Raw genomic sequence first — 25,578 nt, 5'->3', positions numbered from 1 at the left:
TTTTAAAAAGAGTACAAATGAACTTACCACTTATTTACAAAACAGAAACAGACTCAGACTTTGAAAACAAATGTATGGTTACCAAAGAAGAAGAGCAGAGGGAGAGGGATGGACTGGGGTTTGGGGAGTGGCAAAGGCACATCTTTGTATATGGAATAGATGATCAACGGGGACCTGGTGTATAGTGTGGGGAAATCTACTCCATGTTCTGTGATAACCTGTATGGGAATGGACATGTGCACATGTACGGCTGAATCACTTTAGTGGAAGCAGAAATTAACACAACACTGTAAATCAACTCTACTTCAATAAAAGTAGTTTTTTTTTTTTTAAAAAAAAAAGGACAGAAAAGAGAGAAAAAGAATAAAGTTCAAAAACAACACCCTGGTAAGATGCGGTTTTAAGTATATAAAAGTATATTTATGCACAGAAAAAAAAAAAAAAAGCCCAAAAGAATAAACACCAAAATGTATACAATAAGGATGGGAATGGGAGGAGATGATGGGCCAGCATTTTTTAAATCTTTATTTTCTAAACTTTCTACAATAAAAATGTCTTACTTTTGGAATACAAAAAGAAACTAACATTCCAATAAGTAGAAATATCTGAATATCGATGAAACAATGATGACTACTACTGTAAATGCTTTTGCCCCCCCTTTCTCCAGCACCCACTCCCCCACCACAGCTGTCTCTGAACCCTCTCCTGCCTTGCATTCAAAAGGCTCCATTCTGTTCTTCCCCTCAACTCTCTCCATATTTCCTCTTCCCTCTTTGTTGTTACTTTTTTTTTTTTCATTGTTACATTTTCCCTTGACCTTTGCCTCTCCTGAAAGAGTGTTTGCATCTCTTCAAAGGAAGGATAGTAACACTGGGTCCCAGCAGATAAATAGCTCAAATTGTGTATATTCCAAATGACAGAGGGGCAGGAAAGGTCAGAGTTGCTTTCTTTCTGAATGCCCTGAGTGTGTCCAAATTTAATAGAAACATTTTCTCATGTCTTTTATTTTCAATGTTGCATCTTTTGTCTTTTCCAAGTAAGTTTAAAATACTTTTCCTTATTCTATTATACTTGTATCCCATTTTAACAGGAACTCTGATGTCAAACTCTTATTTAAAAATTCCTAGATTACTTGGAGTGATCAGTGCATAGAAGGATATTAATGTTGAGGAGTATAATCCCTGCCACCATCTTTGACAGCCTATTGTTAGAAGCTCTTTCAATCTAATGTAAAACACATAAAACATGATTCCAAATGCGAATTTCAAATGTATTAGAGAACCATGTGATAGGAAAGAGGATATGAACTGTAAGGACTTCAGTTTGCGGCTCTGATGAATCAATATTTAATAGAAGGGCCATAATCAGAAAGTTTTCCTTTTTAAATTTTCTATCACCATGAGTACAATGTGGGGAAAAAAAAAAAAAAAAACACATGAATATCATGTCATAGGCTAGGTAAATCCATGTTAGGTATATTTTAGAAATATTTTTCACATTTTTTGTGTGATCACTATAATGATTATTATTAAGGAAGATGATGTATTTAAAGTTAGTTATCTAGCCATTAAATGTGCAGTAAATACTGTGAATGGTGACATTATGCAGTTTCCCTGAATATACTGTATTTTACAACCAGTAAAATTCTGCCAAAAGCACTCGGTTCTTCTCTGCAGTTCAAGGTAAGTGAGATTGGTGCCTGCTAGCATTCTGAGACGCAAAGTTTCCATTATGTTTTGCACTTTTTATCCTAACAAGCTGCTATCTCAATAATCACATAGTGTAATGGAGGCCCATAGTGTGGCCTGAGTGCCATTTGATAACTAATGTTTTTCAGAAGAAAAGCAAATGGAATCCTTTGCTTAGAAAATATCTGTTCTAAGCTGAGGGGTTTTTTGTTTCCCCACAGTGATGGCTGGGCTGACAGGTATGATGTGACAGATGGATATCAGCGAGAAGCTGTTGGTGGAATCACAATCAAGCTCCAATCTCCCGATGTCAAGTGGTTTGATGATTATTATCTGAAGCTCCGGCCAGAAACAAACCTCCGAAACCCTTGGTTTCAAGAATTCTGGCAGCATCGTTTTCAGTGCCGGCTGGAAGGGTTTGCACAGGAAAACAGCAAATACAACAAGACTTGCAATAGTAAGCAGATTTACTGTTTCATTTAAAGTGGATAGGATGAGGCTGCAATTTAAGGAAACGATCATGGGGATGGTGGCTGTAACCCATTAGAGAAGACACTTGCATAAAGAGTTTGTATTGCTTCTTAGAATAATAAGAAAAACAGGAGTAAATGTTCACTCTGTTAAGATCTCAAACGATTTGATTATTAATATTTAAATCTTCCAAGAAACTGGCATTGTGTTAAAAAGATGATGTGAGCTCCAGAAATGAACTATTCTTCACATCTTTGAAGGCAAGAACTGCATTCTGGTCATTCTGATCATCTTTAGCATTTCACACAGCATAAGGCACAGAGCGAGAGGTTCATGGATGTCTGAAGAATGAATGAGTGAATGATGAAAGAGAGCGCCAATCCCTACTTCCATCAATAAATTATAAAATAGTAGCAAGGATTTGCTATGTGCAATTACGATGTTTATGAAGACACAGAACCTAAGCAGAGTCATTCATTCAGTTGTTCATCAAATAAGGGTTCACAACATGCCAAACACTGCTTTAGTTATAAGGGTACCACAGATAAGAAAACTAGTTCCTCCCTTCAAGGAGTCTGGTGTCTAGTTAGGGAAATAGTCATGCCCACAAAAACTGCAATTCAGTGCTGAAAGTGACATAATAAGAGTTTTAAACAAAAGGTTTAGTTAGTTTTATTTGTAGCACATCCAAGGGGACTCTTAACTCCAATAACCAAGCAGAGCCAGTACCGATCTGTAAGTCAATGTCTGACTTATCCCACATTGTGTAACACGTACTTCTTAGGAATTTACAAAGGAGTGAAATGCTTTGTTTGGTGGTATAGTGTCTTTATCATCATGATGCTGGAACACAAGAGTGTACTGGGGCAGTGAGGCTGAAATCCTGGCCCATGCACTAATTCCATTCCACAGAGAAAATGTCACCAAGACCGAAATAAGGAAAGCAGGAGCAACGTAGTGAGGTTTTTATAATGCATTTTCTCCCTGAGTTCCCATCCATACTATGTTTTGGCTATCAGTTCATTCTTCTGTGAAATGAATGAGGCAGCAAGTGGTCATTTGTGATTGTGTTTAAATGTCAGTACTTGGTAAAATGAGAACTTGGCAACCTTCTGTCAATTCCTAATTTGGCAGCCGTGGAGGAGGGGGTGTTGGAGTGTGGGATGGTTCTGGCCAGTGAAATCCAGAAATCACAGAAGCCTGGTGTGAGACTACGTTTGCTTCTCTTTTGCTTTAGATATTGCTAATGTTTGTCCAAAATCTTGGAATGCTCATTCATTTCCTTTGTTTTTGTTTTTGACTTTCATGAAAAGGTCTGTGTAAATACACAGGGTTGTGACATGTGTTTCACCATTTCCATTTGCATCGCTGATTTCGTATTTTTGCAGTTCTTTCCCATTTCCAAAGGGCACAGTCTCCTTCTCTTGAGATTTGAGGCAGATACGCGCGTCTCTGTGTGGTGATTCTGTGATAACTATACGCAGATACACTGGAAGAGTGAGAGAGGGTAAGAGGTAGATGCAGGCTCCTCTCCAGCTCCCTTTTGCTAAGGAGTTAGTGACAACCCCTAACCAGTGTGGCAAAGTGAATTTCTCCAATTGGTCTTTACCCTCGTTTGTACTTATGTTCTTCCTTCCCTCCTCCTTTTTATCTGAAATGTCTTCTCCTTGAAATAATTCTTTGTTTCTCTTTCTGCTTTTTTTTTTTTTTTTTCTATTGGAGGTCTTAGTGAGATACAGTTCTTAAAAAACGCTTTGATTTCCATGGAAACATTATTTCTATGGAAATTGTTGTGTAATATCCCCTGTTTGAACTTGTTGCCTTAGTCTTTCACAAGCATCCTAATGTGATTTCTCCATTCAGAATCTGTTCCTTACTCCAGGACTGGAAAGAATTCTTTAGCCCCACCTCCTTGGAATCTTATCTGTCCACAGATATAATATTTTACATAAAATTTTTTGGACACATATGTAATACTTGTGTTATTTTTCTCAATGAGTATAGCACTATTATTATCCTTATTTTAGAGATAAGAAAATGAAGATTTAGAGAGATAAGATAACTTTCTCAAGAAAACACTAGAACTTAGAATTGAACTCAGATCTGTCTAGGGTTTAGCCAATATGCTCTCTTAAAGACAGATTGTTATAGTTTTAAAAATCACTATCCAATTTGCATTTTAGGAGTTCTCTGTGGCACAGAGGGTTAAGAATCCGTTATTGTCACTGTGGCAGCTTGGGTTGCTGCTGCGGCACAGGTTTGATCCCTGGCTGGGGAACTTCCACATGGCATGGGTACGGCCAAAAAAAAAAAAAAAATGCATTCTATAAATAATTAACATATAGGTTAACAATACAAAAAAGAAAAATAAATCTTAAAATTACTTGTGTGTAACTATGGAATGCAATAATAGATACCCCAGTATTCACTACTCTTTACTTTTGACATATTTCCTTATGTACCGCAAATATCCTTTGAGTATCTCAATCCCCATCTTCAAAAAGACCCCAAGTAATTTATTTTTATCTGTAACACTACTGAAAATGACTAGCATTTTCCTAAATGTAATTTACTTTCATCAGCAGTGCATAAGACCACCATTTTTGAGTTGGAGTAGTAAGAAATATTAGGAGTTTATAATTCATGGCAGGCAAGAAATCTTTACCTTATTCACTGTCCACAGCACCTAATAGATAGTTCGGTAAACATAATGACTTGACACAAAGACTGGAAATACCCAGAGCTGAATTACTGCTTATTTTTCCTAGACACTTCTTAAAAGGCAAAATATAAAATCTAGGAGAGGTATATGAATCTGGTCATCTAGAATTAGCAGTAGCCTTATAAAAAATGAAGTATAAAAGACAAATACCATATGATATCACTTATAACTGGAATCTAATATCCAGCACAAATGAACATCTCCTCAGAAAAGAAAATCATAGACTCGGAGAAAAGACTTGTGGCTGCCTGATGGGAGGGGGAGGGAGTGGGAGGGATCAGGAGCTTGGGCTTATCAGACACAACTTAGAATAGATTTACAAGGAGATCCTGCTGAGTAGCATTGAGAACTTTGTCTAGATACTCATGTTGCAACAGAACAAAGGGTGGGGGAAAAAATGTAATTGTAATGTATACATGTAAGGATAACTTGATCCCCTTGCTGTACAGTGGGAAAATAAATAAATAAATAAATAAATAAATAAATAAATAAATAAAATTAAAAAAAAAGAAAGAAGGGCAAAGTAACCCCTACACCCCTTCCCAAAATAAAAGCGAGTAGTTGTTAAAAAAAAAAAAAAAAAAAAAGAATGAAGTATAGAAAAGCTCTAAGTAACCAGAAAGTTTAAGGAGAACACTTAACTTTGAAAGTAACAGAGCCTCCTTGGAAACAGACCAGCTTCTAGAAGTTTATCCTGAATAGATTACAGCTAAGTGACTTTTTAAAAATCTGGATGGAAAACAAATGTGGCTAGTAACAGCACAATGTTAATGGCAAAACCACGAATGCTACCTTAGTACCATTTTGCAGGTACAGTTTATTTTTCTTTAGACTAATGGAATGACTAATAACATCTGGATAGCAGTCTTTCATATAGCCTCTTCCAGTTTCCCACTGAAGTACTGATGAATACATCAATAACAAAAGCGAAACAAAAGAAAACTCTTAGAAGAATAATCTTAACCAAAACTAACAGACATCAGAATGCCATTGCCTAGAGGACTTCTACTAAATAGCCATAAAGCCGTAAGAAATTAGATGTTGGGGCAACTAGCTAACTATTTAGAAAAAAAGTTGGGGGACCCTCATGATGTCACAACCTGCACATATGTGAACCCACACGTACTCATATATACACACCCACCTCAATGAGTAAAAGAGTTAAGTGTGAAAAACTACAAAGACAAAAAAAACTACTGTAGGGGGCTGAGGAAAGTTCTACTCAGAAAAAGAACGATAAAGTATATGAGATCAGGAATATTTGGTGAATTTTAATTAAATAAAACATTTTAAAGTCCTTGTGTTAAGAAACATAATAAACAAAGTTAAAAGGGAAAAAAAAAGGCCAATATGACAGTCTAAATATTGATGTACTTACAAGAAAAACTCATCCAACTTTATAATATAAATATTAAAAATAGATAACTGTACAATGGATATGTTGGCAAATGCTTCACAGAACAATTAGAAATGAGTAATAAACATAAAAAATTCACTCTCATTGTTACTCATAAAAATGCAAATGTTCTTTTTATCTTTCTATATTCTCCAAGCATTCTAAAATGAGGATAAGTTATTTCCCTTGCAAAAAAAAAAAAAAAAAGATTTTCAAATTACTATTTCAGAATGTTTCCCACCCACACACACATTTTAGGAAGGCATTTTCATTTATATGTGTATGGTATATGTGTGTGTATGTTGTAGAATGATGTATATATAATCCACAAAATACAAAAATCTTAAGTGAATTTAAGCTTTATGAATATTTTACATAAATATACATCTCTGAACTACCACCCAAAACAATATCAGAAAGTTCTCCCATACCCAATACCAATCAATAATATGCTCCATTAACATAACCTTTTTCAATGCCCATTAGTTTTGCCTAACCTTGTGCATCACATAAATGGAATCTTACGTTATTTACTTTTGTGTGTCTGACCTTTTCCCCTCAAAATAATGTTGTGGAGTTCATCCCCTATTGATACATATATTGTTAGTCTACTCTTTTTTATTGCTGTGTAGTGTTCCTTTGTGTGGATATACCAGAATTATCATTTCTCCTATAGATGGAAATTTGGATTATTGTTTTAAATATTAAAGCTTTTATGAACATTCTCATATAGCTCTTCTGACAAATATATATACTAATTCCTGTTAGATATATACATAGATATGGAATTGCTAGGTCATAAGCTAAGCATATGTTTAGCTTTAGTAGATACTGCTAAGCAATTTTCCAAACCAATTCAACTAATTTAAACTTCCACTGAAGTGCATAAGACGTCAAGTTGCTTTGCATCCTTCACAACACTGGTATTATCTTTTACACTTTAAGCATTCTGTCAGTATTGAGTTATCATATGGTGATTTTTATTGGCTTTTCCATTGCGTGCTATAAAGCTAAGCTCCTTTTCATATGCTTATTGGAAATCTGGGCATGCTCTTTTGTAAAGTATCTATTCCACTCTTTTGCACATTTCTGAGTTGATTACTTTTTATGTCTATTTGAAGAGTTCCTCATATTCTGTGGATAGGAGTCTTTTGTTATATATAAGCACCATGAAAATCACCCAATTGGAGTATAGCTTATTACTATTTCCTATCTCTCTCTGGCTTGCTATTTGTTTTCTATTTGTCTAATTTGTTCTTTAATTTTTATTATTCCTTTCTTACTGTCTTCTTTTGGATTAATCAGTATTTTTATTATTCTGTCACCTCTCTGAGCATTTTTGTTTCATCTTGGTACAACTCATTTAGAGTTTTCAAGAGAAATTACTAAATCCTTAATTTAATACAAACTATACTAAATTGCTTCTTGTTTCCATTCAAAGTCTTGCAAATATTTAAGTCTATTTATCCGTTCACTGTTTTAGATATTGCCATATAATCTACTTTTTATATATACTATATATACTTTGGTTATGATTTATTTGATTTGTGATTATTGTTCTAAATGGTCAACAGTGGGTGACAATGGTCACTAACCAGTTTTCTTCACTCTTTCTAGTACTTCCTTGCATTCATCTCTGATTCTTCCAGAGAGTTCTTCCTGAAGAATTTCCTTTGTGGTTTCTTATAATGTAGGTCTACTGCTAATAAATTATATCACCTCTTTCTCAAAGAATACCTTATTTTTCTCTTTATTTTTTCCAGTTTCATTGAGATACAGCTGGCACAAGCACTGCATAAGTTTAAGGTGGACAACATAATGATTTGATTTACCTACCTCATGAAATGAGTACCACAATAGTTTAGTGAACATCCATCATCTCATATAGATACAACATCAAAGAAATAGAAAAAATTATTTTCTCTGTGATAAGAACATTTAGGATTTACTTCTTAACAACTTTCATTTATAATGTACAGTAGTGTTATCTTTATCATGTTATACAGTATTCCTAGTACTTATTTATCTTACATCTGGAAGTTTGTACCTTTTGACTACCTTGATTTTAACCTCCCACCTCTGGTAGCCACAAATATGATCTCTTTTTCTATGAGTTTGTTTTGAAGAATAATTTACCTATAATACTATGTTAGTTCCTGGTATATAACATAGTGATATGATATTTCTATACGTTTCAAAATGTATTATTTTTGAAGATACATTTCCTGAGGAGAGCCTTCAATATTGGAAAGTTTTCTTTTGTTTAGTTGTTCTTTCTCAGTTCTTTTTTGCCTTTAGAAACAGCATTCCGGGAGGTGCTGTCACAGTGCGGTGGAAACGAATCTGACTAGGAACCATGAGGTTGTAGGTTTGATCCCTGCTCTTGCTCAGTGGGTTAAGGATCCAGCATTGCTGTGAACTGTGGTGTAGGTCACAGACACAGCTCAGATCTGGCGTTGCTGTGACTCTGGTGTAGGCCACAGCTACAGCTCCGATTAGACCCCTAGCCTGGGAACCTCCATATGCCATGGGTGCAGCCCTAAAAAGACAAAATCAAACAAACAAAAAAAAACAGCATTCTATTTTTTCCCTTAGGTCCATGATTTCATTGAGAAGTCAGCCATCATTGTTAATGTTGTACCACTGATGGTAATATGTCTTTTTTTTTCTAGGCTTTTAAGATGGGTTTTTTTTTTAAGTTTTTGTTTACTATGATAAAGTGGATCTGATTTCCATTGCATACTTCTTTTTTAGGGCTTCCAGAGCTTTTTAAACCTGTGTATTACAGACTTTCATCTGTTTTAAAAAACTCCCAGACATTATTTCCTGAAACATTCCTTCTGCCACATTTTTCTCTCTGCTCCTTCTAGTACCCAGATACACCTGTTAGATCATTTGACTATGTCTCACACTTGATGTTTTCTCTGGGCTCTCTTTTATATTATTTTCTCTCTGTATGTCAATAATTACCTTAAATATAAATGGACTAACTGCCCCAACCAAAGGATATAGACTGGCTGAATGGATACAAAAATAAGACCCATGTATATACTGTCTTCGATAGACCCACTTCACTTCTAGGGACACATACAAATTCAAAGTGAGAGGATGGAAGAAAATATTCCATGCAAACAGGAATCGAAATAAAGCTGGAGTAGCAATACTCATATCAGACAAAATAGACCTTAAAATAAATAATATATAAGAGACGAAGAAGGACATTACATAATGATCAAAGGCTCAATCCAAGAAGAAGATACAACAATTTTAAATATATATGCACCCAACATAGGATCACCTCAATATATAAGGCAATTGCTAATAACCTTAAAAGGAGAAATTGACACTAACACAATAATAGCCAGGGACTTTAACACCCCACTTACAGCAATGGACAGATCATTCAGACAGAAAATCAACAAGGAAGCACAAGCCCTAAATGAAGCATTAGACCAGATGGACTTAATAGATATTTATAGGACATTACATCCATAGGCAGCATAATACACATTCTTCTCAAGTGGACATGGAACATTCTCTAAGATAGATCACATTCTGGGCCACAAATCAAACCTCAGTAACTTTAAGAAAATTGAAATTATATCAAGGATCTTTTCTGACCACAATGCTATATGACTGGAAATCAACGAGGAAAAAACTGCAAAAAACACAAACACATGGAGACTCAACAACATGCTACTAAACAACCAATGGATCACTGAAGAAATGAAAGAGGAAATTAAAAAATACCTAGAAGCAAATGACAACAAAAATACAACACTCAAAACCTATGGGATGCAGCAAAAGCCCTTCTAAGAGGGAAGTTTATAGCAATACAAGCCTACCTCAGGAAACAAAAAAAACCTCAAATAAACAACCTAACTTTACATCTAAAGCAGCTAGAGAAAGAAGAGCAGACAAAACCTAAAGTAAGCAGAAGGAAAGAAATCATAAAGATCAGAGCAGAAATCAATGAAATAGAAACGAGGAAAACCATAGAAAAGATCAATGAAACTAAAAGCTGGTTCTTTGAAAAGATCTCTCTGCGCTTCAGTTTAACCTTTTTCTATTATCCTTTCTCTGATTTCACTAATTTTTTTCCTATGTCCAGGCTTCTGTTAACCATAATAAAAATTCCTCAATTTCAGGTATGGTGTTTTACAATCCCAGAATGCCCATTTAATTCTTTTTATAGTTTCCAATTTTCTGTTGACGTTCTTCCCATCCATTTTTTCAACCCTTTACTGTATCTGCTTGAATTCATTGATTATAGTTATTTTAAGGTCCTTTTTTCCAAATTTTAACATCCAAGATCTTCTGTCAGCCTACTTATATTAACTTATTTTTCTTAGTTCTTGATCATGTTAGGTTTCTTGAAACATCTGAAATTATTTTTTTATGCCAGACACTGAGGATAAAAACCATAAAGACTGAATTTTACTTTTTCCCCAGTGATAGTTTGCCTTTTCCAGATTCCAAGAAACTGGTTTGAGTTAAGTTGTAGCAGAAGATAGAAATTGCCAGCCTCTGGTTAGGAATATCTTTACAGGGCAATTGTCATGGAATTTTAATTGAGAGTTTAGCTGGTATACTCCCTGCTCTGAATACCTGACTCAGATTTTTACTATTTTTGAGCTTTGCTCTCTAGCCTCCTGCACCATGCTGTTTCTGAATCAGGCGTGAGAAAAAAACTAATTGAAGTTTGAGCACGTTTCATCCTCAAGTGGTGCTTTGCTTCCAAATATTACAAAAAAATGGGAGATTTCAGTCTTCTCCTTCAAAAACATGAGCTTCTCATGCAGTTTCCAGAATCAGGAAGTGAATCACAAGGTCAAATGGCTATAATGAATTTAGGGCTCCTGTTATAAACTGACATACCAGATTATTTCAATATCCAAAAGTTTTTTAGGTTTCTCTTTTCCCAGCAATGTCATAAACTAGGTGGGATTACACCACCCCCACTTCCAGCCACAATTCATATCTTTTCCCACAACTTCAGAATGTGATGTAATTAGTTAAGATGAGGACATACTGAAGAAGGATAGGACTGTAATCCAATACAACAGGTGTCTTTATAAAAAGAAGAGAAAGGTCACAGAAAGAGAGACATGCTGGGAAAATGGCATGGGAAGACAGCAATAACTTGAGTGATGCAGCAAGAAGCCAATAAATGCCAAGGATTGACAGCCACCACAAGAAACTAGAAGGCAAGGGATATTCTACCCAGCATCACAGAGGGCTTATAGCCCTGCTGACACCTTGATTTCAAATTTTAGCTTCCAGAACTGGGAGAGAATAAATTTATGCTGTTTTAGGCCACATAATTCATGGTACTTTGCTATGGCAGCACTAGGAAACATGTTCCTTCATTTAGACCAAGCTGGATCATCAGTCTGGGTCCAGAAAATATGGATTCCCTGAGACAATAAAGCAACTGGTAAAATCTGTCCACTTTTGCAAGCTTCCTCTCTGTTAGTTGATTTTTCTCTTTGTTCCCTCCATATACTTTCATGGCCTTTTGCTTTGGTTTTTGCATTTCTTTGACCTTTTTATTTTTTATTTATTTTTTTATTTTTTATTTTTTTTGCTATTTCTTGGGCCGCTCCCGCGGCATATGGAGATTCCCAGGCTAGGGGTCGAATCTGAGCTGTAGCCACCGGCCAACACCAGAGCCACAGCAACGCAGGATCCGAGCCGTGTCTGCAACCTACACCACAGCTCACGGCAACGCCGGATCGTTGACCCACTGAGCAAGGGCAGGGACCGAACCCACAACCTCATGGTTCCTAGTCGGATTCGTTAACCACTGCGCCACGACGGGAACTCCCTCTTTGACCTTTTAAACTTATGCAATAAAAGAATTTTCATTTGCCTTCTCTATCCTACTTAACACCTGAAGTTCCTCATTTACTCTATTCTTTTTGTTTTTTCAATGAATTGTATTATATTTATAGTTATACAACCATCATAACAACCTAATGTTACAACATTTCCATCCCAAGCCCCCAGCTCATTCTTCCCCCTCATACTGTCTTCTTTGGTAACCATGTAAGTTTTTCAAAGTCTATGAGTCAGCTTCTGTTCTGCACAGTTCATTGTATCCTTTTTATAGATTCCACATATAAGTGATAGCATATGATGTTTTGTGTCTCACTAACTTCACTTAGCATGAATATTTCTAGGTCCATCCATGTTACTGCAAATGCCATTATTTCATTCCTTTTATGGCTGAGTAATATTCCATTGCATATATGTACCACATCTTCTTTATCCACTCCTCTGTCAATGGACATTTTAGGTGTTTCCATTTGGCTATTGTATAGAGTGCTGCAATGAAGACTGGGGCACAAGTGTCTTTTCAAGACATGGTTTTCTCTGGATAGATGCCCAGGAGTGGGATTGCTGTATCAAGTGGAAAATCTATTTTTTAGTTTTTTGTGCATCCTCCATAGAGATTTCCACAGTGGTTATGCCAATTTACATTCCCACCAACGGTGTAAGAGGGTTCCCTTTTCTCCACACCCTCTCCAGCATGTATTGTTTGCAGACTTTTTGATGATGGCCATTCTAGTTGGTGTAAGGTGGAACCTCACAGTAGTTTTGATTCACATCTTTCTGATAGTGATGTTGAACATTTTTTGATGTGTTTTTGGCAGTCTCTATGTCTTCTTTGGAGAATTGTCTGTTTAGAGCTTCTGCCTATTTTTTTATGGTTTTTGTTTTGTTTTGTTTTGTTTTTTGGTTTTGAGCTGCAGAAGGTGTTTATATATTTTGGAGATTAATCCCTGGCAGTCACTTCATTTGCAAATATTTTCTACCATTCTGTGCATTATCTTTTTTGTTTTGTTTGTTGTTTTGTTTAGGGTTTCCTTTGCTCTGAAAAGCTTAAATTTAATTAGATACCATTTGTTTATTTATTTTTTTTTATTGTCATTACTCTAAGAGGTTTATCTGAGACGATACTGCTGTGGGTTATGTCAAAGAGTGTTTGGCCTATGTTTTCCCCTAAGAATTTTATAGTATCTGGTCTGATATTTAGATCTTTAATCCATTTTGAGTTTATTTTTGTGTATGATGTTAGGGAGTATTCTAATTTCATTCTTTTACATGTAGCTGTCCAGTTTTTTCCACCACCACTTATTGAAGGGACCATCTTTTCTCCATTGTGTATTCTTGCCTCCTTTGTCATAGATTAGTTGACTGTAGGTGTGTGGGTTTAAATATGGGCTTTCTATCCATGATCTATATTTCTGTTTCTGTGCCAGTACTATACGGTTTTGATAACTGTAGCTTTGTAGTATAGTCTGAAGACAGGGAGCCTGATTCCTCCAGCTCCATTTTTCTTAGGACGACTCTGGCTATTCCATGTCTACTGGACTTCCAAAAAAATTTTAAAATATTTTGTTCTAGTTCTGTGAAAAATGCAATTGGTAATTTGATAGGGATTGCAATGAAACTATAGATTGCCTTGGGTAGTATAGTCATTTTGACAATATTGATTCTTCCAATCCAAAAGCATAGTATAATTTCTTTCATCAGCATCTCATAGTTTTCAGAGTACAGGTCTCTATCTCTTTAGGTAGGTTTATTCCTAGGTATTTTAATCTTTTTGATGTGATGGTGAAAGGGATTATTTCCCTAATCTCTCTTTCTGGTCTTTCATTGTTAGTATATAGAAATGCGGTCAATTTTTGTTTATTAATTTTGTATCCTGCAACTTTGTCAAATTCATTGATGAGGTCTAACAGTTTTCTGGTAGCATCCTTAGGATTTTCTAGGTATAGTATCATGTCATCTGCAAACTGATAGTTTTACTTCTTCCTTTCCAGTCTGGATTCCTTTTATTTCTTTTTCTTCTCTGATTGCTGTGGCTAGGGATTTCCAAAACTGTGTTAAATAGTAGCAGTGAAAGTGGAAATCCCTGTCTTGTTCCTGATCTCAGTGGGAATTCTTTCAGCTTTTCACCATTGAGAATGATGTTAGCTGTGGGTTTGTCATATATGGCCTTTATTATGTTGAGGTAGGTTCCCTCTCTGTCCACCTTCTGGAGGGTTTTTACCAGAAATGGGTTTTGGATTTTGTCAAAAGCTTTTTCTGCATCTCTTGAGAGGATCATAAGGTATTTATTCTTCAGTTTGTTAATGTGGTGTATCACACTGATTGATTTGCAGATATTGAAAAATCTTTGCATCCCTGGGAAAAATCCCACTTGATCATGGTGTACAGTCCTTTTAAAGTATTGCTGGATTTGGTTTGCTAGTATTTTGTTGAGTATTTTTGCATCCATGTTCATCAGTGATACTGGCCTGTGATTTTCTTTTTCTGTGGTATCTGTCTGCTTTTGATATCAGGTGATGGTGGCCTCATAGAATGAGTTTGGGAGTGTTCCTTTCGCTGCAAATTTTTGGAATAGTTCCAAAAGCACAGATGTTAACTCTTCTCTAAATTTTTTGATAGAATTCACCTGTGAAGCCATCTGGTCCTGGACTTTTGTTTGTTGAAAATTTTTTAATCACAGTTTCAATTTCAGAACTTGCAACTGGTACATTCATGTTTTCTATTTTGTCTTGTTTTAGTTTTGGAAGATTGTACTTTTCTGATAATTTGTCCATGTTTTTTTAGTTTGCCTGCTTTATTGGTATATAGTTGCTTGTAGTAGACTCCTGTGATCCTTTGTATTTCTGTGATATCTGTTGTAATTTCTCATTTTTTTTTTTTCTTTTTAGGGCTGCACTTGCGGCATATGAAGTTCCCAGGCTAGGGGCTGAATCAGAGCTACAGTTCTGGCCTATGCCATGGCCACAGCAACACCAGATCTGAGCTGCAGCTACAACCTACACCACAGCTCATGGCAATGCCGGATCCCCAACCCACTCAGCAAGGCCAGGGATCGACCTGCAACCTCATGGATACTAGTCAGATTCATTTCTGCAGAACCACAATGGGAACTCCTTTTCATTTCTAATTTTATTAATTTGAGTCCTCTCTCTTTTTTTCCTTTATGAGTCAAGCTAAAGGTTTATCAATTTTGTTGGTCTTTTCAAAGGACTAGCCTTTACTTTCATTGAACTTTTTTACAGTTTTCTTTATTTCTATTTCATTTATTTCTGCTCTGATCTTTATGATTTCTTTCCTTCTGCTAACTTTGGGTTTTGTCTGTTCTTCTTTTTCTAGTTGTTTATGTCTTGGACTGTTCTGTTTTTGTCGTCATTTGCTTCTAGGTAGTTTTTAATTTCCTCTTTGATTTCTACAGTGATCCACTGGTTATTTAGTAGCATGTTGTTCAGTATTCAAGTGTTAGTGGTTTTTGGCAGTTTTTTCTCTGTTGCTGATTTCAAGTCAAACAGCGTTGTAGTCAGAAAAGATGCTTGATATGATTTTAATTTTCTTAAATTTACCAAGGCTTCATTTGTGGCCCAGAATGTGATCTATTCTTGAGAATGTTCCATGTGCACTTGAGAAAAATGTGTATTTTTTGTTTCTCTTCCCAGGCTGCTTTCAATATTTTCTCTTTGCCTTTAATTTTGGTCAGTTTGATTAATATGTGCACTGGGGTGTTCCTCATTGGGTCTATTTTCTATGGTACCCGGGCTTCCTGGATTTGAGTGAGTGATTCTTATCCCATATTAGGGAAGCTTTTGGCTATTATCTTTTAAAATATTTTCTCTGGCCCTTTCTCTCTCTCTTCTCCTTCTGGAACCACTATGATACAGATGCTGGTGCATTTTAACATTGTCCCAGAGTTCTCATAGACTGTCTTCATTTCTCTTCAACCTTTTTTCACCTTCTGTTCCATGTCAGCAATTTCCACCAATCCATCTTCCATCTTGCTTATTAATTCTTCTGCCTCCTGTATTCTGCTGTTGGTTCCTTCCAGTGAATTTATTTCAGTTATTGTATTTTGCATCTCTGCTTGTTTAATCTTTAATAAATCTTCTATTTCTTTTCTCTATGTTTCCTGTAATTTATCCATCTTTTCTTCCAGTTTATTTCTAAGATCTTGAGTCATCTTTACTACCATTAGTCTAAATTCTTTTTCATGGAGGTTGGTAATCTCTAGATCACTTAGCTGTTTTTCTGTTGTTTTTTGTTGTTGTTGTTGTTGTTCTCTTATTCCCTTATCTGAGTCATAATTCTCTGCCTTTTTGTATAGATTTTTGCTGTGGTTCCTTTTTGCAGACAATAGGGTTGTAGCCTCTCTTACTTCTGATGTCTGCCCCCTTTGTGGCTAAAATTGGTGTGGGGGGCTTGCTGCAAGCTTCCTGATGGGAGGAACTGGTGTCTGCCCACTATTAGGTGAAGCTGATTCTTATCCCTTTGGTGGGTGGGGTTTTGTATCTGGGTGTGATTAGAGGTGGCTGTGTGCCTGGGGGGATCTTTAGGCAGCATGTTTGCTGATGGGTAGCGTTTGTTTCCACCTGGTTTGTTGTTTGGCTTGGGGCTTCTCAGCCCTGATGGGTGGGGCCAGATTTTTCCAAAATGGCCACCCCTAGAGGAGTTCATGCTGATGATTATTCCCAAGATCTCTACCTCCAATGTCCTTTCCCCACAATGAGCCACAGTCACCACCTCTTTTCCCAGGAGATCCTCTAAGAACTGCAGGCAGGTCTGACCCAGATTCCTATGGAATCTCTGCTGTGGCCTGGGACCCAGTGCACATGAAAGCCTGCATGCACCTTTCAAGAGTGGAGCTCCTGCACATAAGCCCTGCTGACCCTCAATGCCAGATGCTCTGGGGGCTCCTATTCCCAATGTCAGATCCCCAGGCATGGGAATCTGACATGGGGCTCAAAACTCTCACTCACATGGGTGAGCCTCTGCAATATAATAACTTTCCAGTTTGTTGGCCACCCACTCGGTGGGTATAGGTTTGTTTATATCACATAATCACCCCTGCTACAATCTCAATGTGGCCTCCTCTTTGTCTTCTGGAGTAGGATATCTTTCTTGATAGTTTCTAGTCTATTTTGTTGAAGTTTGTTCAGCAGTTGGTTATAATTTTTTTGCTTTTATAAGAGAAGATGAGCTCCAGTCCTTCTACTCCACCATCTTAATCCCGTCTCCTCATGTGTTTTTATCTCTAGAGATACAGGTGCAGAAACTAAACCATAAAGGCAGCTAGAGATGTACTCAAGGTAACCCACCTGTTCAGTGGGAGTGATGGGAACCAACACCCTTCTCCTGCCCCTGGGGTCAGCAAGGATCCTTCTACCTGACTCTCCTGTCTGCTTATGCCACAGGATTCTGGTCCAGCCAAATCTGGTCCAAGACACCCCACTACTCTTTATTCTTAATTGCCACTACCTTACCATCCCAATTTTAATGTGTAAAATTTGTAGTTTACAATGTCTAAAATGTTTAAACTTTTTTGCTAAGTTTTTGTTTTCAAGCATTTAAAAACTTAAATCAAAATATTACTATAGCCCTTAAATGTTTTAACTATGTGGTATTGTTAGAACACAGATTTATCTACTATTAACAGTGAGCCTTAGAGTTTCTGCTGTGGCTCAGCAGTAATGAACCTGATTAATATCCATGAGGATGCAAGTTCGATCCCTGGCCTTGCTTAGTGGATTAAGGATCCGGCGTTGTCATGACCTGCGATATAGATTGCATACATGGCTCAGACCTAGGGTTCTTGTGGCTGTGGTGTAGGCCACCAGCTGCAGCTCCGATTTGAACCCTAGCCTGGGAACTTCCATACGCTGTGGGTACAGCCCCCCCCCCCCAAAAAAAAGTGAGCCTGATTTACTTGAATTGCACAATTATGTTAGACTTAAATTATAAATTAAATGAATAATAATAAATTAAAAGTATTAAGAATATAATTTAATTCTTCTAATTGTTCATTTAAATAACCCAGTAATAAAAGCTATAGAGAATTAAAATAAAACTGTTTTCTAGTAACCATTATTTGGAACTAATTTAAGGACCTATTTCCTTTATAGTTATACTGCCACCCACTAACATTCACTTAACATCTCCTTTCTATGATTTTCCCGTCACCTCCAGTAACTTCCAGTGGTGTCATTTAGGACATTAACACACAAACATTCTCACTTCAATGTCCCGAGGGCACCTCAAATTTATATATATAACATTTGCCTCATTATAACTCCTCCATCCACAGCCCCAAACTTTGAGTTCCTTCTTCTTGCTTCTCCAATGTAAGTAAATGATACTCATGCACCCTGTCTCCCAAGATGTGGGACTAAGGGATCCTCCTGTATTCCCCTCCTCTCATCCTCAAGGCCAAATGGTGACCAAATATGGTGAATTTTGTTGTTTGAATATCTTCCACATCTGTCCCTCCTTCTCATTTTTGCCTGAATTCAAATCTTCATATTCCTGCTGTCGTTTCATTCTTTATTATCTCTCATCTCCCTGTTTAATCTTTTTGATACCAGCTTCCTCTTCCTCCATTTTTATGCTGAAAACTAGTCCCCAACGTGTCCATCTGAAGACTAAGTCTCATCACATTACCACTATTTTTAAAGATCATCTTTGATTCCACAGTGTCTACAAAAAGGAATCCCAACTCTTTTGCTCCAGTCAAAATGTTTCAAATTCATCATTTACATTTTTCAAATCTCATCTTTTAGTCCATAAACCCATGAAGTCAATGCTCCAGCCACTCCACAGATTGTGCCCATCCGTTTTCAAGTGGCATGCCCACTCCAGTCCCAGGGCCTTGCCCATGCTGAGTCTTACTCAGTGAAAAGCCTGCCTCAAGATGTTTGTCACCTCCACTGAGCTCACATTCTCCTTGTTTCTTTTTCTTTTTTTTTTTTTTTTTTTTTGTCTTTTGTCTTTTTGTTGTTGTTGTTGTTATTGTTGCTATTTCTTGGGCCGCTCCCGTGGCATATGGAGGTTCCCAGGCTAGGGGTTGAATCGGAGCTGTAGCCACCGGCCTACGCCAGAGCCACAGCAAGTGGGTTAACCCTGGCCTTGCTCAGTGGGTTAGGGTTAGGGTTAGGGTTAGGGTTAGGGTTAGGGTTAGGGTTAGGGTTAACCCACTGAGATCCTTAACCCACTGAGCAAGGCCAGGGATCGAACCCGCAACCTCATGGTTCCTAGTCGGATTCGTTAACCACTGTGCCACGACGGGAACTCCTCTCCTCGTTTCTAAATCCAGTCAGCTGCCCTTCACATTTCATTTCCTGTGCATTTTTGTTTTCTTTTTGTCAATACAATCCAGATATTGAACACAGATCCTCCACTTCCTTTACTTTCATTTTTTATTTTATTTTACCAAGTAACCACTCACACAGGCAGCTATGTGTATGCCAAATTACTATCGACAAAATGAGAACCAGACAAATGGGTTCAGTGACATAAAAGTATTTCGGCCCTGAGGGCATTTCTAGGGTTCTAATAATGTTCTATTTCTTGAGCCAGGATCTCTTTATTTTGAGAAAAATTAATGTATAGTTATGGTTTTTTTTTTTCATTTTTCTGTGTTAATGTTTAATTTAATAAGAGTTTACCTTAAGCTTCCCCATCCAAATAAAAGTCCTATGGTCACTATATCTAGTCTAATATTTCTTCCAGTCCACATTTTTCCACAGTAATCTGCCACACACACTCCCACTTCCCCTCCAGCTTTCTGCCACCAAGTTGATTGATTCATCTATTTTTCTTTCTCTGTAATCCTTACTTCTCAAGAGTTCTACAAACCAAAATAAATAAGTTACTTTGCCACACAGAAGGCCAATTACTCCAAAGAAAAACAATGATGCCATTCCCCACAGGGGATAAAGCTGCTACAGCAATGTGATTTTTTCCACTGTATTACACTCACTTATAAATAGAAATTTCACATTGTTACGCCAGCATGTAAACATGCTATGTGCCTCTCTCTCCATTAAACTACACATTTCTGGAGAAGAGAAAAATGTCTTACTCATCTCTGCTTTCCAAATTCCTAGCACAATGCCTTGCATATAGCAAGTACTTAACACATATTGTTAAATAAATGTTCCTTTATTTCTCGTAGACCTATGAGGGTTAAATGGCTAGAGGACCTAGAACAGTGGTTCCCAATCTGTGGGCTGCAGGTGCCAGGGGTGACTGTTGATATGTTGACTGGGTCTAGAATTCTTACGTGGTTAAGCACTGTCATTAGACTGAACTATGCCTTGTATATCCTTGTGAGATACATGTTTATACACACATGTACCTTATTTTTATCCATAAGTTGTTGCAGTTAAGAAATTATAAATTAATTTTTAAATTACTGAAATCATAATAGTTTCTTGTTACCATGTGTTTTCCACAACAAAAGATACTAAAAGTACAAATAACATTTATAAAGGGTATGGTATTTTCTTGATTTAAAAAGGTTAGTTCTACTAGTGTGGAGGTGCTTCTTTTCCCTTTCTGTTACAGTAAGGTTCCATCTGGAAGTGTCCACGTTTTCTCTGATAAAGATGCATCATAAGGATTTAAGGTGGGTTAGTTACAGGACAGTTCCCTATGCATCCCAATTTTTTTATGCCATCTTGTTTGCTTTTAGAATATTTATTAGTGGTTTAGCCATTGCTAAAAATACTTCAGCGTCTCTCAGTCTAAAATACAAATGAAAAAGCCAAAATGGTACATGTAGAGGAAATAATTGTCTGATAAGAGTAGCTAACCTATAGGAAAACTATTACAAGGATCAAACAAAATAAACAGACACAGCAACACCCCCAGACTAGAGATGCCTCATCCTTGGAGTATATTAACATCTTCAAGATTGCACTTGGAAATTAAACCGGATGAAAACAGGATTCTTTAATTAATGTATTAAAATTATTACATTCTTTATCCATTTTTCTAGAGATTTACCATGTGCATCAACATGCTGGAAAAGGACAAATCCCACTGCTATAAAAAATTTAATAGTTCCTTAATTATTTAAATAATTCCTTTTTTTGACTTAGAAAACTCTTTTAGGAGTTCCCGTCGTGCGTGGCACAGTGGTTAACGAATCCGACTAGGAACCATGAGGTTTCGGGTTCGATCACTGCCCTTGCTCAGTGGGTTGACGATTTGGCGTTGCCGTGAGCTGTGGTGTAGGTTGTAGACGCGGCTCGGATCCTGCGTTGCTGTGGCTCTGGCGTAGGCCAGTGGCTATGGCCCCGATTAGACCCCTAGCCTGGGAATCTCCATATGCCGCGGAAGCGGCCCTAGAAAAGGCAAAAAAAAAGACCAAAAAAAAAAAGAAAACTCTTTTATGTGAATAAAATACTGTTATCTCTTGCATACTGGAGTTCTACCTAAGATTCTATTTATTAAAATAGGTAAATAACTCCTTTTTTGTTGTTGTTGTTTTACTATTAACTCACCTTCTTATGTAATGCTGATTAGCACACACATCAGGAAAGACTATGCTGGAACAATATTAATAAGCATACATTGAAGAAGGGATTTCACATTACACTAGTGTATGTGGTAAAATTTGCTGGGAAGAAGACTATGTCAATCAACCAAAAAATTAAGTTAATTAGAATTTGACATGACAGTTTGGCTTAATATAATTCCTGGGTTTTTTACATTTTGATACTTTTCACTGCTAGGGGACATAAAAACTTCTTTATCTTGAAGTCTGCTTTAAGGAAATGGAACACAGAGCCAGATAGTAATATATCAAAGTTTTGAGAAACACAAACTGTCACATTTCTTATTTCAGTTCCAGCGTTTACAAAATCAGAGTAATTATCCATCCAAGTAAGTGTTAGTGCATGTAGTTTTCCATGATGAATATTCACCATCAAAAAAGTACTCAAAGAGATTCCCAGAAGACAGCTCTTTCACTAGAAACTGCAAAGGCTTCCAAACTCTTAATACACTGAAACTGGAACCCAAGACATATGAAAGATATTTTAAAATAAACCAAAGAGAGAACTGATAAGCTTGCTGAATCGGTAACTTGAGGCACTGGACTTAAGATCCAAAAGATCTATATTAAAAAAAAAACAAAAACAAAACCCTTAACCTATAGCCACTGCTAGGTCTCCCTGAGTCTCAGTCTTTTCATATGTGAGATGAGGATAATTATTATGAACAATACCTAACTCAAAACTCTAGAGAGGCTTAAATATGATGATATATGGGAGAAAAAAATGCCTGCTTCCAACAATGATGACATAATAAAGACTTGGGAGTTCCCGTTGTGGTTAGCAGTAACGAACCCAACAAGTATCCATGAGGAAGCAGGTTTGATCTCTGGCCTTGCTCAGTAGCTTAAGGATCTGGTGTTGCCCTGAGCTGTGGCATAGGTCACAGACATGGCTCAGAGCTGGTGTTGTGGTGGTGGTGGTACAGGCTGACAGCTATAGCTCCAATTCGACCCTTAGCCTGGGAACTTCTATAGGCCGTGAAGGCACCCTAAAAAGACCAAAAAAAACCTAAATGAAATTTAAAAATAGAGGCTGGATTTACTCCCCTGCTTGAAATAACAATACCACCAAAATAAGAGAAAGTCTATAAACAGTTTTCAAGACACTGGACATTAAGCAGTGGAGCACAGTTAATTCTTAAGAGACAAGAAATAAATGAAATGAGCCCTCTGAGTGAAGAAGATGGAACTGTGAGTTCACAGAGACCAAAAAAGCCAGAGTTCACAGAGCAGGGCATGAAGAGAGAACTCTGGGGACCTGCAGAGGCTCCCTCTTGAGTATTTGATTGAGTACTGATCACTACCTGCACATGAAGATAATACCTGAAACCTTGGAAAGAACCACCCCTGAAGGATTAGAGAGAATAATGCTTCTGGCACCCATATTAAACAACAAACAGTATCTGTCCCCAGCAATCAGACCAGAAAAATTTACAGTTCACTGGGCTAATACAACACTTAGGAGAATTTTATACCATTAACTTGCTATATTAAAAAAAAACAAAACAAAAACGTCAACTCAATGAACACAGACCCATCTCAAGAAATTTGGAAAAGAAGAACAAAGTCAACCCAAAGTAAGTAGAAGAAAGAAAGTAATAGGTCAGAGTGAAAAATCAATGAAATACAAAACAGAAACACAACAGGGCAAATCAGTGAAACTAACACTTGGTTCCTTGGGGAAAAAAAATCAGTAAACTTAAAAAAAACAATAATAAAGAGAGAGAAAACACAAATTACCATAATGTCAGGAATGAGAGAAGTAACATCACTACAATGTCTACAGATACGAAAAGGAAAACAAGGAGGTATTTTTAAAACAATTTATCCAATAAATTAGTTCACTTAGATAAAACAGAAATTCCTTGAAATGTACAAACCATGAGAGTTCACTGAAGAACAAAAAACCTGAATAGTCCTATATCTATCAAATAAATTAAATTTGTGGTTAAAAATTTTACTGCAAAACAACAGCAGAAAACCTCTAGGCCGGATGGTTTCACCGGTGAACTGCTACCAGATATTTAAGGCAGAACTGATATAAATTCTACATAAACTCTACCAGAAAATTAAAGAGACAAAAATATTTCCTCACTCAATGAGGCCAACATTACCATGATACCAAAACCTGAACAAGATATCACAGGAAAAGAAAACCACAGATCAATTTACTTCATGGACATTGGTGTAAATATTCCAAACAAAATTTTAGCAAAACATATCCAAAGAAAGTAAAAAAGTAGTGGATAGAACTTTGAAGCAAGGATCTGCATGAAAATCATCTCCAGCACTCACCTGCTATGGAACCTTGGGCCAGTTACTTAGCTGTGGCTTTTATTTACACAAGTTAGGTAATACTTATATTTTAGAATCATTATGAAGATAAAGCAAGATGACACATTAAAGACTGTCTAAAAGGATCTTTAGAAATATATTAAACTTTATGCTTACAAAGTTATCACAATAGATTGTGCTTTAGAAAATATCTGCATTGGCATTCCTGTGAAACAGAAATGCACTATGTGGCATTAGTAGATCTATTTTCCAATAATACCCTGGCTAGAAAGGATGATTAGCAGCATATGATCAGACGACAACATGAAAAAAACAAACGGATGTTTCCTCTTCCTCTTGATGGCCCTGGCCTTCATATCAATGTAGATATTTTAGTCTAGTATACCTTCCTTATAACAAGTGCCAGTCCCTGAGGCAATATATAGAGCTAATCTTAATTGTAATCTTATGGCTCAGTGTCAGATGCTATATATGAGTTTACCCACATCACCATGGCAACTGTGTGGGATGGCTGTTGCCACAACCCACATGGTTGGCCTAGTGTTTTGACATTTCAGTAACTGCCAATGTCACAACCTTTAAAAATTGTACAGAACTGGCACCCGGGCCAGATGGCTACTAAATAAAGAAGCTACTGTCCCCTACAGCTGTGATGGGCACTGAGGTGACAGGAGAGTTTCTGTCAAAGACATGCTCACCAAGAAAATGATGTGAAAGGGCTTGATTATTAAAAGATAATGTGCATTAGTAAATTACTGTTTCACCCTCAGAACTTGCCGGGGGAGAATCCAGGGGAAGCATATCATCTGGTATTTGACTTCAGAATATCAATATGAAAGAATAAAAGATCGCCTTCTAAAACTAGATAACTTACTTCTCTCTTCATCAAATACCTACTGAAGGCCTACTATGTGCTCATTATTTTTAGGTGCTGGAACTATAGCAGTCAACAAAACAGACAGAAAGCTCTGCTTTCATAGAGCTTACATTCTTGTTAGAGGAAGACAGATTAAAACAAAATAGATATGTTAAGTTATAATCTCTATTAGATGGTGATAATTGCTGAGAGAAAGATAAACCAGGGAACAGGATTTTAGAGAAAGCACAATTTAACTAGGGTGGTCAGGGAGCATCTTCCTGAGAAAGTGACTTGGATAAAGCCCAGGAGGGGATGAGAAAGTAACAGGGGGCAGCCGGTGGGCATGGGGGAAGACGATGCTGGGAGCAGAAACCAGGCATACAAGGTCCAGAGAGGGGCATGAGCTGTTAGGTTTGAGAGAACAGTTGGAAGACCTGTGTGGCTGGGGCAGAGTAAGTTGGGGGAAACCAGTAGACGATGGCAGAGAAATTACAGAAGGTGAGATCTTGTAGAGTCTTATTGGTACTGCATTGACCTGGCTTTTATTCCAATGAAAAACGAAGCCATTAGAGGATTTGGGCAAAGGAAGGACGTGTACTTGGGGATTTTTTAAAGATCGCTTTGGCTGTCATGTTAAGAACGGATGGTAGATGTGGGCAAAAAAGAAATCAGGGAGATAATTAGACGAGTCTTGCAGTGATAAGATGAGATGATGTCTTGGATCCACACAATAGAGGTGGCAGCAGCAGGGAGTTCACTAATTAA

At 36.9% G+C, this 25,578-nt stretch overlaps 2 protein-coding genes and 1 long non-coding RNA gene across 13 annotated transcripts in view; 2 read left to right on the top strand and 1 right to left on the bottom strand.

Annotated features, from left to right (window-relative positions):
* Positions 1-25,578, bottom strand: part of LOC102160855 (uncharacterized) — a 393,443-nt gene that overhangs the window by 78,329 nt on the left and 289,536 nt on the right. The window lies entirely within an intron of this gene.
* GRM5 (glutamate metabotropic receptor 5) overlaps positions 1-25,578 on the top strand; it is a 523,795-nt gene that overhangs the window by 383,374 nt on the left and 114,843 nt on the right. For all 8 annotated transcript variants that reach the window (XM_084975623.1, XM_021102328.2, XM_021102332.2 and 5 more), the window contains exon 4: positions 1,910-2,145. In XM_084975623.1, coding sequence (XP_084831749.1) covers positions 1,910-2,145 — 236 coding nt within the window. The remainder of the gene's footprint in view (positions 1-1,909; positions 2,146-25,578) is intronic.
* On the top strand, positions 12,127-19,802 carry LOC146399784 (uncharacterized). The gene is made up of 2 exons (XR_014814936.1): positions 12,127-15,859; positions 19,278-19,802. It is a non-coding gene; the product is annotated as an uncharacterized LOC146399784 (long non-coding RNA).

The sequence above is a fragment of the Sus scrofa genome, chromosome 9 (genome assembly GCF_054392235.1).
Source record: "Sus scrofa isolate SSC_HxYL_T2T_F1_AM1 chromosome 9, Sscrofa_HxYL_maternal_Yorkshire_Landrace_v2.0, whole genome shotgun sequence".
Taxonomy (NCBI): Eukaryota; Metazoa; Chordata; class Mammalia; order Artiodactyla; family Suidae; genus Sus; species Sus scrofa.
Note: the sequence above shows the minus strand (reverse complement) of the source record. Positions and strands in the feature narration are given on the sequence as shown.